This window comes from Planococcus citri, chromosome 2 (genome assembly GCF_950023065.1).
Source record: "Planococcus citri chromosome 2, ihPlaCitr1.1, whole genome shotgun sequence".
NCBI classification, from domain to species: domain Eukaryota; kingdom Metazoa; phylum Arthropoda; class Insecta; order Hemiptera; family Pseudococcidae; genus Planococcus; species Planococcus citri.
Genome location: NC_088678.1, coordinates 69,233,638 through 69,246,286, shown reverse-complemented (window position 1 = coordinate 69,246,286; position 12,649 = coordinate 69,233,638). Strand labels below are relative to the sequence as shown.

The 12,649-nt window shown below is 33.7% G+C and overlaps 1 protein-coding gene across 3 annotated transcripts in view; it reads left to right on the top strand.

The window, feature by feature from the left end:
• DAAM (disheveled-associated activator of morphogenesis-like protein) overlaps positions 1–12,649 on the top strand; it is a 131,321-nt gene that overhangs the window by 12,747 nt on the left and 105,925 nt on the right. For 2 of the 3 annotated variants that reach the window (XM_065352676.1, XM_065352677.1), the window contains exon 1: positions 1,804–2,212. The exons of the other annotated variant lie outside the window; for it this stretch is intronic. In XM_065352676.1, the coding sequence (XP_065208748.1) occupies positions 2,117–2,212 (96 nt within the window). In that variant the 5' untranslated portion in view covers positions 1,804–2,116. Of the gene's footprint in view, positions 1–1,803; positions 2,213–12,649 lie in introns of those variants that run through there. 3 annotated transcript variants of the gene reach the window in all.

Below are 12,649 nucleotides of genomic sequence, written 5' to 3'. Positions count from 1 at the left end.
AAAGCAAATTTCATTTTTTTTGCTGTGAGTGAGATTTTTATCAACTTCTTTATGAAATACGTCAGAAAGTGGTCAAAATAAGACAACTGAATAAATTTAAACTTTTTTTGATGTTTGAAATTGAAAATTGAATTTTTTCGAATTTTGATTTTTTTTGTGATGAGTTTATTTTATTGAGTGAAGGGGGTTTCTCAACTTTTTCAACAGATACGTAAAAATAGGGGTCAAATGGGTCAACTTTACCAATCAAAACTTTTTTTCATGTTTTAAATCAAAAAATCGCATTTTCTCGCAAAGTTTAAATTTTTTTTAATCGACTTTGTTACAAGTTACCATCCCAATTTTTTAATATGTTGTTCAGCATAAAAAGTTGGCCATAATATATTTTTTTCAGAATTTTTGAGAGTCAGAGCGATATGAAACCTACGTTTTGAATCTTTTTGAGCTAATTTTTTGTACGAAAGAAAGTGGCAACACTGATTTTTATGATATCACCAAAAAGCCTTTCAAAACTTCTAACTATGGGAAAAAGTTCCATTTTGATAGGTATCGCGGTTATCGAGCAATCCACTGCTGAAATGGATGATATTTTAGGTTCACTGAAAACTTTGACACCCCCTGGCTGCCGTTAAAAATGGGCTAGAGTGCTGCGATTTGCGCCATTGGTCATCCCTTCGGAAGGTCTTTCCACAGGAAAAATTTCAAAATAATCGCCGAACCCACCTACCACTTTTTGGTCCAATTGACGTGGAATGACCCATGAAAAAATTCTTGAGTGTGAGGTTTGCTCCGGTTAGTCCTGAAATAGGTAGTATGAAATTATGGATTTGCTTTGAATTATGATGGGATCATTCTTACTTTAGAAGAATAAGTACCTACATATTTTTGCTCACTTCAAAAATCTCATTGAATCCAATTTTTTACTTCGAAATTATTTTTTATTAGTCGTAGGTATTCTCGTCGAATTTACACTTTTTTCATAAAAGTTGGAAAGACATCCCCAATTTTAAATCCAGAGTTTTCACTTTTTAGCTAATTTATTTACACCCTTCTATGAATTCCTTAATTATCGAATTAGTTTTGCAAAAGGAAACCAAAATACACCCGCGACATATTCGAAAATCAAATATTATTCAATTAGCCCTCTGGCATCGTTCATTTCATTACATTCGTATATAGTATATACTATACCCCTTATTTAGATTTGAATTATCATCTCTCACACCTCACACCTAATTTTCAAATCCGACGATAATTGGAAAATAATTCCATCACCCCTCTTCGCACCCTTCACCCTGTTCCGAACTAAAATTTTAACCTCACACATAGCTCGAATCCAGCTCCAGCATCAACATCGTACTCTCATTCAACCCTATCCTATCCTATCTCTCAACACAGCACGAATCGGTGGCGCTAATTACAGTCGCGACAACGTGCCCAAAAACTGCGACTCGTACATTGGTGGTTGTTGCAGCTCTCTGGTCTCTGCGCTCAGAAACACGAAAATCATCCACAGAGAGGTATAGAGGTAGGCGAGAAAAGAGATTAGATGGTAATAATGAATGCATTGTATTAGGGTTGCATCCCCTAACCGTTACAGCCTTCACCCCTCACCTCAACCCTCTACGTTCTCCCTTGGACTCTCATATACCTACTCGTAGATGGTCTAAGAAACACTACTACGCGGATTCAATGTCAGACCTGGCGCGTGCGCTGAGCCCAGCTCGCGTACTCCACGGTACCGCACCCAGCTGCATCCCTCAAATTACCATCTGTCTCTCTTGCGAACTGAACTGCGTGCCGTATCATTTAACCGTATACACGGGCAGAGGTTCACACAGTTTTAAACGTGTACACGGCCCATAGAAACGTTGATCCTCGATCGTGCCCGAGCCTCGTATATTTCATTTTTCTCATTCTCTATGATTGCCTGTGCGCGAGTATCGTCGTCTTCGTTTATTATTGGTACTTTTTCCTTACTTACTGTGTACGACGACGACGACGGTGATTTCCTTCAATGTCATCGTCCTTCCGGCATCGTCTAAGATCGCGTCACGGTTCGTTAGCCCGGTTCGAAACTGTTGCTGGTAATTTTCTATACCTGTAAGCCTACCTAATGCGGTGTAAATTATTCAATCAGGATCAAAATGCCACTGTGAGCTGTGCTGCCGAAGAAATGGGCTCCTTTTTGGCAGATCATTCCGATGAAGAGGTGAGTCTCGATCGAAATCACTTCTATTCCTTTTCTCGTATAAGGAGATTTTCCAAGGATTACCTCGCACGTGGGGTTTGTTTACTATGAAAAATAATACAACGAGCATATTGGTCATGGTTCAGAAAGAAAGTGCATTGTTTTGGTTTTTTGTCCTCCGGCTCATTGTCTGCCTGTTGTACGAGTCTTTGTATTAGAAAAAAAAGAGCTCAAGATGTGAATTAAAAAACCACGTCAAAACGTCAAATACTCACATTTCTATTTCCATCCTGTGCAAAATAAGGGTTAAACATTTTCAACACATGCGAAAAGGGTCTTTTAAATGAAACAGCACCCCTTAAACGAAATGTTTCAAAGATTTCGCAATAAATGACAGCGACGAAAAAAGCACAGAAAGATAGAAAATAGGGGAAAATCTGGCACTCGCAGCGTGAATGTTGTGAATGCAATTTCAAGTGCACATTCCTGCCTTTGACTTTTCCCAAAAGCCTCCAGTCGCCTGCGGACTGGAGATGACATTGATAAATGTCCAACTTTGCTTACCGAACCAAAGATTTGATAATCCAAAAAAAGAACTCTTTAAAAATGAAAAGCAAACCTTCGTTCGAGTTCACTGTTGTGTGATTACGAATCAATACTGATTTTAATCCTCGTAGAGAAATCACCATCACGAAAAGGCATAGACTCGAGTTTTTTTTTTCTTTTTTTTCTAACTAGAACACCCACGCAGTTGTTAACAATTATCTCGAGTTCTTTTTCCCAGTGTTTTGCGGTTAGAATGGAAATTACATCATAGGATCGAATGGTTTTACTCCGAATAGCGCACGCGAACGAGACCTAAGTCGATTTACATGTCTGGAAATGGAATAGGGTTTATACTCCTCGTACTTATTCGTATTTGTGTAAAACGCACGTGTCACGATGATTGATAAACAGCGAAGAAAATAAAACTCTCGAAGTCCCATTTGAAATATCACTTTGGGTTTTTAGAACGCGAATTTCTATGAAAATCATTACCACAGCTTAGGAACGTGCTTAGAGCTTCGCATGTGACAATCTTTCATCTGTCTGTGAGTTTTTTTTATTGCCTTATCGACTTATCGACGAGATATCGAGGCTTGCAAATGAACACGAATGCTTACCATACAGTCCCCCTATACGTATATCTTGGAAGAATCCTTATAGTATATTGCCACATTGCCACTTAGTAATTCGATAAACTTGAAATAGTACACAAGCTATTTTAAACGCCTTCGCACTCGCGATCGCGCTAACCAAAATAACTCCTCGCAAAGCACGAAGCTCGAACCTCGAACCCCCCTGCGAACAAGTCGAGTATTTTACAGAAGTCGTTCAACTGTTCGAGATAAGTAAATAAACCTCGCTGTTATCAGTTTTAATTGCTCGGAACGACCGTGAATTGTTTTTTTTTTCGTGTAAACCATCAAGTTTGTGTTTATGGCGTCTTTCATCTCGTCGTCAATAATTTCCAGACACCTTGGGCGATGCTTTTGCCATGCCGGGTTGGCTTGGCTAGAAATACCTAAACAGAAATTTAGTTGCTTTGAAAATGAATCGAAACGATTTGCGAAGCGAATAAATCAATGTGATGGGTGTATAGTTTTTATGTGTTTGTGGGGTATTTGTGTCGATGCTGCGGATAGTTCGAGTACGATCAAAGAGAAGTTAAAACCGGAAAGAAATGTATTGAAATGGGTATAGGAAATGGATCGTGAATTGACTTCGCAGTTAGAATTTTCTAAAATAGAAGAAAGATGGTTTGAAAATATACTCATGTACATAATTCTAAATTTACCTATTGAATTATGGACCAAATTGTTGAAAAATCTCTTCTTCGAGCAAAATTGCCAAAAATTGCAATTTTTTTTTGGCATAAATTGCTAATAAATTCAGCCTTTTGTTATAAATTTTCTCTGCCAAAAATGGCAAAAAATCTCACTTTTTTGTCAAAATTGCTATTGCCAAAAAAATTGCTAAAAATTGTAACTTTCTAGCTAGTCTTGCCTTTTACCACATAAGAATTGTCAAAAAGTTTCGTTTATTTTTTGCTAGTAATTGTCGAAGAAGTTTCGCTTTTCGCTTTGTTTTTTTCCCGATTCCAAAAAGTTTCACATTTTTAAAGAGAATTTCCCAAAAGATCGGTATTATTTTGCCATAAATTATTGCTTAAATTTTCAAGTCTTATATTTTACCAAAAATTGCAAAATAGTCTCTCTCATTTACCAAAAAAATCCCTAAAATTTTCACTTTTTTGTCAAAATTTGCAAAAAAATTTCTTTCTTGCCAAAAAACGCTATAAATTGTCGTTTTTTTACGAAAAATTCCAGAAAGTTCTACTTCTTGCTCTGAAGTTGTTTAAAATGTACATTTTTTTCGTAAAATTTCATGACCTGAAAATTGTAAATCTTTTTCAAAAATTTTCAATTACTTACTCAGATTTTTTGAAAATTGTTTTTTTTTTCAAAAAATTCCAAAGTCTCGGTTTTTTTAAAATTGCTCAAAAGTACCATTTTTCACCAAAAATTGCCCAAAAGTCTCAATCTTGCCAAAATTTTGTATTTTTGCAAAAAATTCCAAAAATGTAAAAATGTTATTTTTTTAAAAAAAGTTCCAAACGTTGAAAATTGTAAATGTTTTTCTAAAAGTGCTTCAAACAGAAAGTTTCTTCTTCGAATAGTTCTAAAAGGTCTCAGCTTTTTTAAAAACGTCTCAGCTTTTTTAAAAACGTCTCAATTTTCACCATAATTGTTCAAAATGTACTTATTTTTTTTAAACAAAAACTTTCATGGACTAAAAATTGTAAAATCTTTTTCAAAAATTTTCAATAACTCAGTTTTTTTGAGAATTGTGAATTTTTATCAAAAAATTCCAAAGTCTCAGTGTTCTTTTAAATTGCCCAAAAGTCTCATTTTTTACCAAAAATTGCCAAAAAGTCTACATCTTGCTAAAATTGCAAAAAAAGTTTTGTTTCCCCAAAAAAATTGCTATAAAATTTCGCTCGTTTGCCAAAAATTCTAAATGTGTTCAAAATTGTAATTTTTTCAAAAAGTTCCAATAATTGAAAATTGTAAATTTTTTTTCAAAAAGTGCTTCAAACTGAAAGTTTTTTTCAAAAAAACTCAACTTTTTTAAAAAAAATTGCCCAAAAGTCTCATTTTTTTACCAAAAATTGCTAAAAACTCTTGCTTTATTGCCAAAAATGATCAAGTCTCGTTTTCTCGCCAGAAATTTCTCAAAATTTTTATTTTTGCGGTAAAATTGCCCGAAAATAGACCTTTTTTGTAACTATCTTTCGCCAAAATTTCACTGTTTTGCTTTATTCCAAAAAATTTTAATTGTTTTTTTTTTTTCAAAATTGTAAAATTTTTGTTTTCTACCAAAATGTGTGAAAAATAAAACTTGCAAAAAGTCTCACTTTTTTGGAAAAAATTGTCAAGATTGACAGAAATTTTCGATTTTCTCCAAAATTTCTGAGTCTCTCTCTTTTGCCAACAATAAAATTTATGTCAGATTTTTTAAAATAGAGAAGTGCCAAAAAGTCTTTATTTTTTGCTAAAAATTGAGAAGAAGTTTCGTTTTTTTGTGCCAAAATCCATTTCAAAAAAAGTGCTGCCTTTTGCTGTAAAAAATTATCTAAAAATGTGCGTAGGATTTTTGACAGATATTGCCAAAAAGCCCTGCTTTTCGCTAAAATTTCCAAGTCTAGCTAATTTTTTGCCAAAAAATACAAAAAAATTCACGCTATAAATTTTTTAAAAAGTTCACTTTTTTACCCAAAGTGTTAAAGTCGTGTTTTTTGCCCGAAATTGCCAAAAAATTTCACTTTTCCTCCCAAAATTTGCCCAGAATTTTAGTTTTTTGCTAATATTAAGTTATGATTGAGCTTCATTATTAGATTTTAATTGAAATGTTCTGTTTTTTCGTGATTTTTTTTTGTAGGATTATGTAAGTCTAGTGAAAATATGAAAAAAATTGGTAAAATTGACTTATAAATTGGTCAAAATTGTGAAGATGAAATCAAAAAATTTATCTATGATATAAAAAATTCAGTAAAATTCACGAAAAATGGGCTAAAACGAAGTCACATTTGAAAAAATGCTGCGAAATTGCAGAAGATCTCCCAAAAACTGGTACACTGACATTGTTGCATAAAATGCATAACTTTCGCCGTGAAATTTGAATCACTTCAAACTGGACCCAACACTGGCAAGTATGCAGGTATGGCAAATGAATTGCATAACTTACGCCGTGAAAATGGCATCAAATTAGCACGACTGTTATTTTTAACAATTATGCAAATAAGTCGAATGAATTGCATAAATTTTGCCTTTAAATCTACGATGAGAGATGGGATGGGATGTTATTATGTATTGATGTCTTGTGTGGTGTACTTTTTCACCTTTGTATCGTGATTCATTCTAAAATCTGTTCTACAGCTAGTTCAAAAGTTCTACTAAAATCTTATTCTTACGTTCTGTTATTTTACCCCAAGACGTTGCTCTTTCTTTAAAATATTAATCGCACGTTCAAAAATCAGTGTACACTTTTTTGAACGTAATTGTCACCATGATTGACACAGCCTCGTTTTCCCCCTTGCATTTTTAATGCTCGTCGAGTGGCTGAAAAACTTTGTTCTTTTTTTGTCGTACCTATACTTACTCGTATTCCTATACTTTTATTCAATTCACTTGACAATACGTCACAATGAAAATTCACTTTTATATAAAACTTTTTTCTACCTGAAGCACGGAGCTGGAGCTGGAGCTTTTAAATTCAACTTTTACGAACGGTATTATATGCAGCGGATATGCATTAAAACAATAGAACCATCAATTATGTATTTACTCGTGCAGCTATATGAACTGTTTTTTAAAAAGGAAAACGAATAATGTGATTAAGTGACGGATTTCTCTCGTTCTGGTGTACACTGTACACGTTTCATGGATTAATGTGACAAACGATGCAATTGTACGAGTAAAAATGAAGTCTGTTTTTCATCGTAGAGATTTTATGACCTCGTATGGCTCGCTCGCTTGATTTAAAAGTGTCTGGTACATTTCTAAACTATGATATTGAGTTATATTATCATTTTTTTTCCTTCGAGAATGGTTCGGTTTTAAAATATTGTTAGACGAGTGTCTGTAGTATTCATTTTGTGGTGTGGATTTTACATGAATGAAATGAGAATTTGAATTTGGTATGGCAGGAAAAATGAGTGGAGGGGAGGGGGTAAATTTTTTTATATTATTTTTTGTTTTATAAGATTATTATCGTGCTCCTTTGTAGCTGATTTTTTGGAAGTTATTAGTCATTTCATGTTAGAAAATTTAATCAGTTTTATCATCATTTTCGAAGGTTTTTATTTTTTCAACTTTTTTCATCATGGTCGTGTTAGTTTTTCTTTTCTATGATTTTTTGTAAATTTTTGGAAGTTTTTCAGTTATTTTACTTAGTTTTGATGCTTTGAAAAAATAATGTTCAGAATTTCAGATATTTTTTTAACGATTTTTTTATGATTTTTTTTTCTCGTCATTTTTATCAATTTTCATGTGCGTTTGGTGTGTTTTCTTTTCCTTCTTCTTTCTTTTTTTTTCATTTTATAGCTTTTTGTCAGAAGAGATTTTCAGCAATGTTGGAAAAATCGAATTTCTGCCAATGTTTATCAAAAAGCAAGACTTTGATAATTTTTGCAAAAAATTGATACTTTCTCGCAATTTGATTTTATGTACCTTACGCAAGGTTTTTTGGAAAAATTTGGACTTTTTGAAAGTTTTTGTAAAAAGCGACATTTTTTATGCATTTCTTAGCAAGAAACAGAACGTTTACAATTTTCATCAAAAAATGAGGCTCCAAAATTTTAGCAAAAAGTAGGGCTTTTGGCAATTTTTAACAAAAATGTAAGACTTTTGGAAATTTTTTAGATAGGACAAAGTGGTATTTTTCGGAATTTTTTCAATAAAGGTTTCAACCAGTTTCACTTTATTAATTTCTGGCAAAAGAACAAAACTTTTTGGCAATTTTTGGTATGCAGCAAAACTGTGAAATTCTGACATCACAAAACTGTGACATTTTTAGAAAATTGTTGAGAAAACAGGGATGTTTGTTTGTATGTAGGTTTAAAAAAAAAAACAACTGAAAGTTCTCAAGATTTCTGACAATAAAGCAAATTTTTTTTTTGGCAATTTTCGGTATAAAACGAGTCTTTCAAACAATTTTTAGCCGAGACTTTGTAAATTAAAAAAAAAAAAAAAACTTTTAACCTAATTTTTTGAAAAAAAAATCACAATTTTAAACACTTTGGCAATTTTATTGCAAAAAAGCGACATTTTATAGCAATTCTTGGCAAGATTGAGAGGTTTGAGAATTTTTTGGCAATTACTACTTTTTAAAAACATTGTTTTCAATATTCTGCTGTCAATGTCAAACAATTTTGTTGAAATTTTAAAGCAACTTGTTCAATATTTTGCAAAATTTTGCCATTATTTTTTCATTTTCGTAATTTTAAAAAATTTTTGAGGTCAATTCAGCTGTTTTTTCATGAAATTAGAGACGAAGACGAGTCATCTGATTCCACTCAATTATGTACTTGTAAAATTACTAGCATAATTCCCCCAAAACTTTGGTTGTGAGCGGGGGAGAGGGGCTTGTAATTTTTACACAATCAAGATTCAAGATGTTTCTTTCAGCGAACTAATTTTCAGTTTGGGATCTTATTTCCCCCCCCCCCCTCCTCAAGAGGCACAAAGGCCCACAATTTTGATCAAAATTAAAAATTGTCTATTACTAATATATTTTTTTGGAGGGGGGGGGGTTTGTAATTGCATGATTGCGCAATGTCGAATATTTGCTCATTTTTTTGGATGAGATCCCTCAACACCCTTCCCCTTCTCCTATCAGTATTCTTTGTCTGTAAATGTTCTCTAAAAATTTTGAATTTGAATGTGACACGTCGTTTCTTGGGCTTTCGTGAAGGAGCTAGATTCGAATATTTGTTTATTTTTTTAACTGGACCTCTCAGTGCCTATCCCTTTCACCCCAATTTTTAAAAAAATGATCGAAAAATTATGGAAATGTGTGACGTTTCGATTCCTGTAGTCATTGAGGAAGGTCTACAAAAATGATGAAAACAAGCTTCTGAGTTCTGAGACCATGACACAAATTTTGTCAACGATTCCACCAGCAGTCCACTGAAACTCATGTGGGTTGATCGAGCCTAACGTAGCTTGGCTTTTCAAAAGAAACTCTCATCTCAAATATTGAACGCAGAAAGAATGAAACCCATCCTAAGGACACGTGACTGCCGGCTACACCCAAGTACTCGCCAGCGCCGACAAACCTCATCGAGGAAGTCCGCGAATAAATGAATTTACGCAAATTGAAATGAAATAAATGAGAGAAAGGATGAAAGTACAACGCAGAGGCGGGTATCGCCTTCGCATTCGTATTCGCGTTCGCGTACATAATCGAAAAAAAATAAATAACCGGCTGCAAAATGTAATCTTACGTTAATGATAATGACCTAGCGACATATAAATAGCATTAATGCATAATTACGTTCGCTATAGTACTCGAGATTCCACTTCCGTTCGGGTAAAAAGCATCTACACGTTTTCTCTATGTTTCTCCATCAAACACGAGTACGCGTAATGCGAAAATTCAATATAAATAAATTCGTCGTCGTCGTATACACAATTTTTTTACATAAATACAGATACCTAACTCTACCTGTAGGTTGAAAATAAAGTGATATAAGTATACGTAAGTCTGGGGGTACAATACACGCCACAACATAGCACACGTTTTCAACGTCATTGTCGATCGTCGTCGTCGTCTTAACGGTTTATTAACTTTCATCATTCTCTTGTAAACAACAACGCGATGCCAGCAGTATAGCCATACCACAGCATACCAGAAAATAGCAGACGAATAGTCTCTGGCAATAAAATTAATGGAAATAATGACCGCCGCAGCACACACAATCTGCCAACTTACCACAGTCTAGGAGTACATATGTATTTTTCTAATACGCTATACACGACACTATGGCGACCAAAAGGGGCAAAAGTATCGAATACTTGAAAGATCGAAGCTTCCCTCGCCAGCCCAAGCTTTCGTCGTGTACACGTAACTCGAACCCAAGCTCGCGTGTTTCGAGTATGCAATTTTCCAAGTTTCCTACTTTTTTTTTTTTACTTTTTTCAGCCTGCGTATAGGCCACGACGAATATGCATTTAGTTCGGCTTTATAATCGTGTATAGTATACGTAAGTGCCGAAGGGGAAAGTGCTCCGTGAACACGTGAGGTTTCATTGTTTCAGCTTTGAAAGCAGCTTTAGTGTGTAGAGATAGGCGATGAACGGGGGGGGGGGGTGTATGGTGTGTTGAAATGCTATAGGATCATTTGACTTTCATTAAAGTATGAATAAAAAACACCCTAGTTGCAGACGAGACGGCACAATCCAATATCCGCATTTGCCTTCGAGAGGGTTTTAAATATTCCGTTTTAAAATGACGTGTTGTTATCTTGGAAAAGAGCAACAAAGATGGGTTAAAAATGTTCACTGTAGAAATGTGCTAATGCCAAATTAATTTTACGTGTTTTAGTTTTTGGAGAAAGTGAGTGAGAGACACCGTATCACATTTGAAATCCAATGTTATGGAGAAATTGACGAAAAAGGTCCCGTTTTTCTTCGTTAAATTTGTCAAAAATCCTAATTTTTTGCAAAATTGTCAAAAATCCCAATTTTGCCAAAATTATCACAAATCCCAATTTTGCCAAAATTATCAAAAATCCTAATTTTGCAAAAATTGTCAAAAATTCTAGTTTTGCCAAAATTGTCTAAAATTTTTATTTTGTCAAATTTTCAAAAATTCTAATTTTGTCCAAAATCGTCAAAAATTGTTATTCTGCCAAAATGTTCAAAAATCCTAATTTTGCCAAAATTGTCAAAAATTCTTATTTCTGCCCAAATTGCCGATAAAGTAGTATTTTTTGACAAAATTGTGAAAAAGTTGTAATTTTTTCTAAAAGTTTAAAAAGTCCTGTATTTTTGCATAAAATTGTCAGCAATCATTTTTTTGATAAAATTGCAAAATGAAAAATTCATTTTTTTTTTTTACCAAAACTCGAAAAAGCGTTGATTTTTGGCGTAGCTTTATAGAAAGTCCTCAAAATTGCTTGAAATTTATGATTTTTGTTAAAATTACCGACAAAGCTCTTGTTTTTTATGTAAAAATTGTGAGATGAAAAAGTTTTATTTTTTTGGCCAAAAGTTGAAAACAATTCAGGGTATTGACTTTCCCTTCATGTTCTGTTTTGTCCAAAATTGCCTAGTAAAAGTTTGATACGTTGATAACAGCAAATCCTTAATCAGGAAGGCATCCTAGCTGAGGGTCATTTTTTCGAAAAAGACAATAAGAACTCGAAAAAGCATCCAAAAATGAATCAGCACGCAACATTTCTGGGAGTTTAATTTTTGAAAAATTGTAAATAAATATACCTATCGAAAATTAATTAAATTGTGATAAAAGCCTGAAATTTGTTCATACTCCGCGTTCCTCGATCTCGAAATCGAATTATGATGGTTTCGACTCGTTCTGGAGACTCCAGCAGTTTTTTAGACTTCCTAGACTCCGAAAAAATTTCATCAAAATTTGAATTAATTTGGATTGACAGAAAAGGATTTCAAATTGGGTATAAATTAATCAATAGAGGTAACAAGTTTGCGGATGCTGAACTTCATTTTGAGCAATTTCTTATGGAATTTTTTTTTGAAAATTGGCGATTTAAAAAATCCAATAGAGACTCCAGAACGGCTGAAAACCACCTCCAATCAATTTAAAAACTCCGAAATGCAGTTGCTTGCTTCAACTTGATAAAATTTAATTCCTGTTTGCTGTTTTTTTTTGTTTTTTTAATAATGAAAAACGCCTTGTTGAATTCTTAGAAATTTTCCACGAATTCTATGACCCAAAAAACATTTATTTGAAAGCATCGCAGGTTTCTTTGAAATTTATAAAAATAATTCACCTGGAGGAGGAGAAAAAAAATGTGGATTAAAAAACCAGGTTCTCCAAATGTGCCCATTGTGCCATTTGGAGTTTTCGAAATTAAAAAAAGAAAATTTTGACCACTTTGTCACCTCTTCCTTCTTCTACTGCACCTCGTCAACCTCTGCTCTGTCGTGGTGGAAACTTAACAGCTAAGAGCGTCACGACAAAAGATGAGTATCTTGCTCTCATCTCTATTGAGATATTCCGCGAGTGAAAGAAACCAAAAAGGTATACTGTCTGCATGTCTCTTTACTTTTCCCATTTCTATACGTGGGTACTTCGAAGTGCTGAAGTGTCGAGACGTATGTACATGAAGAGCTGAGCTGTCATTATCATTTTTTCCCATAAGTAAATATCGCATTGT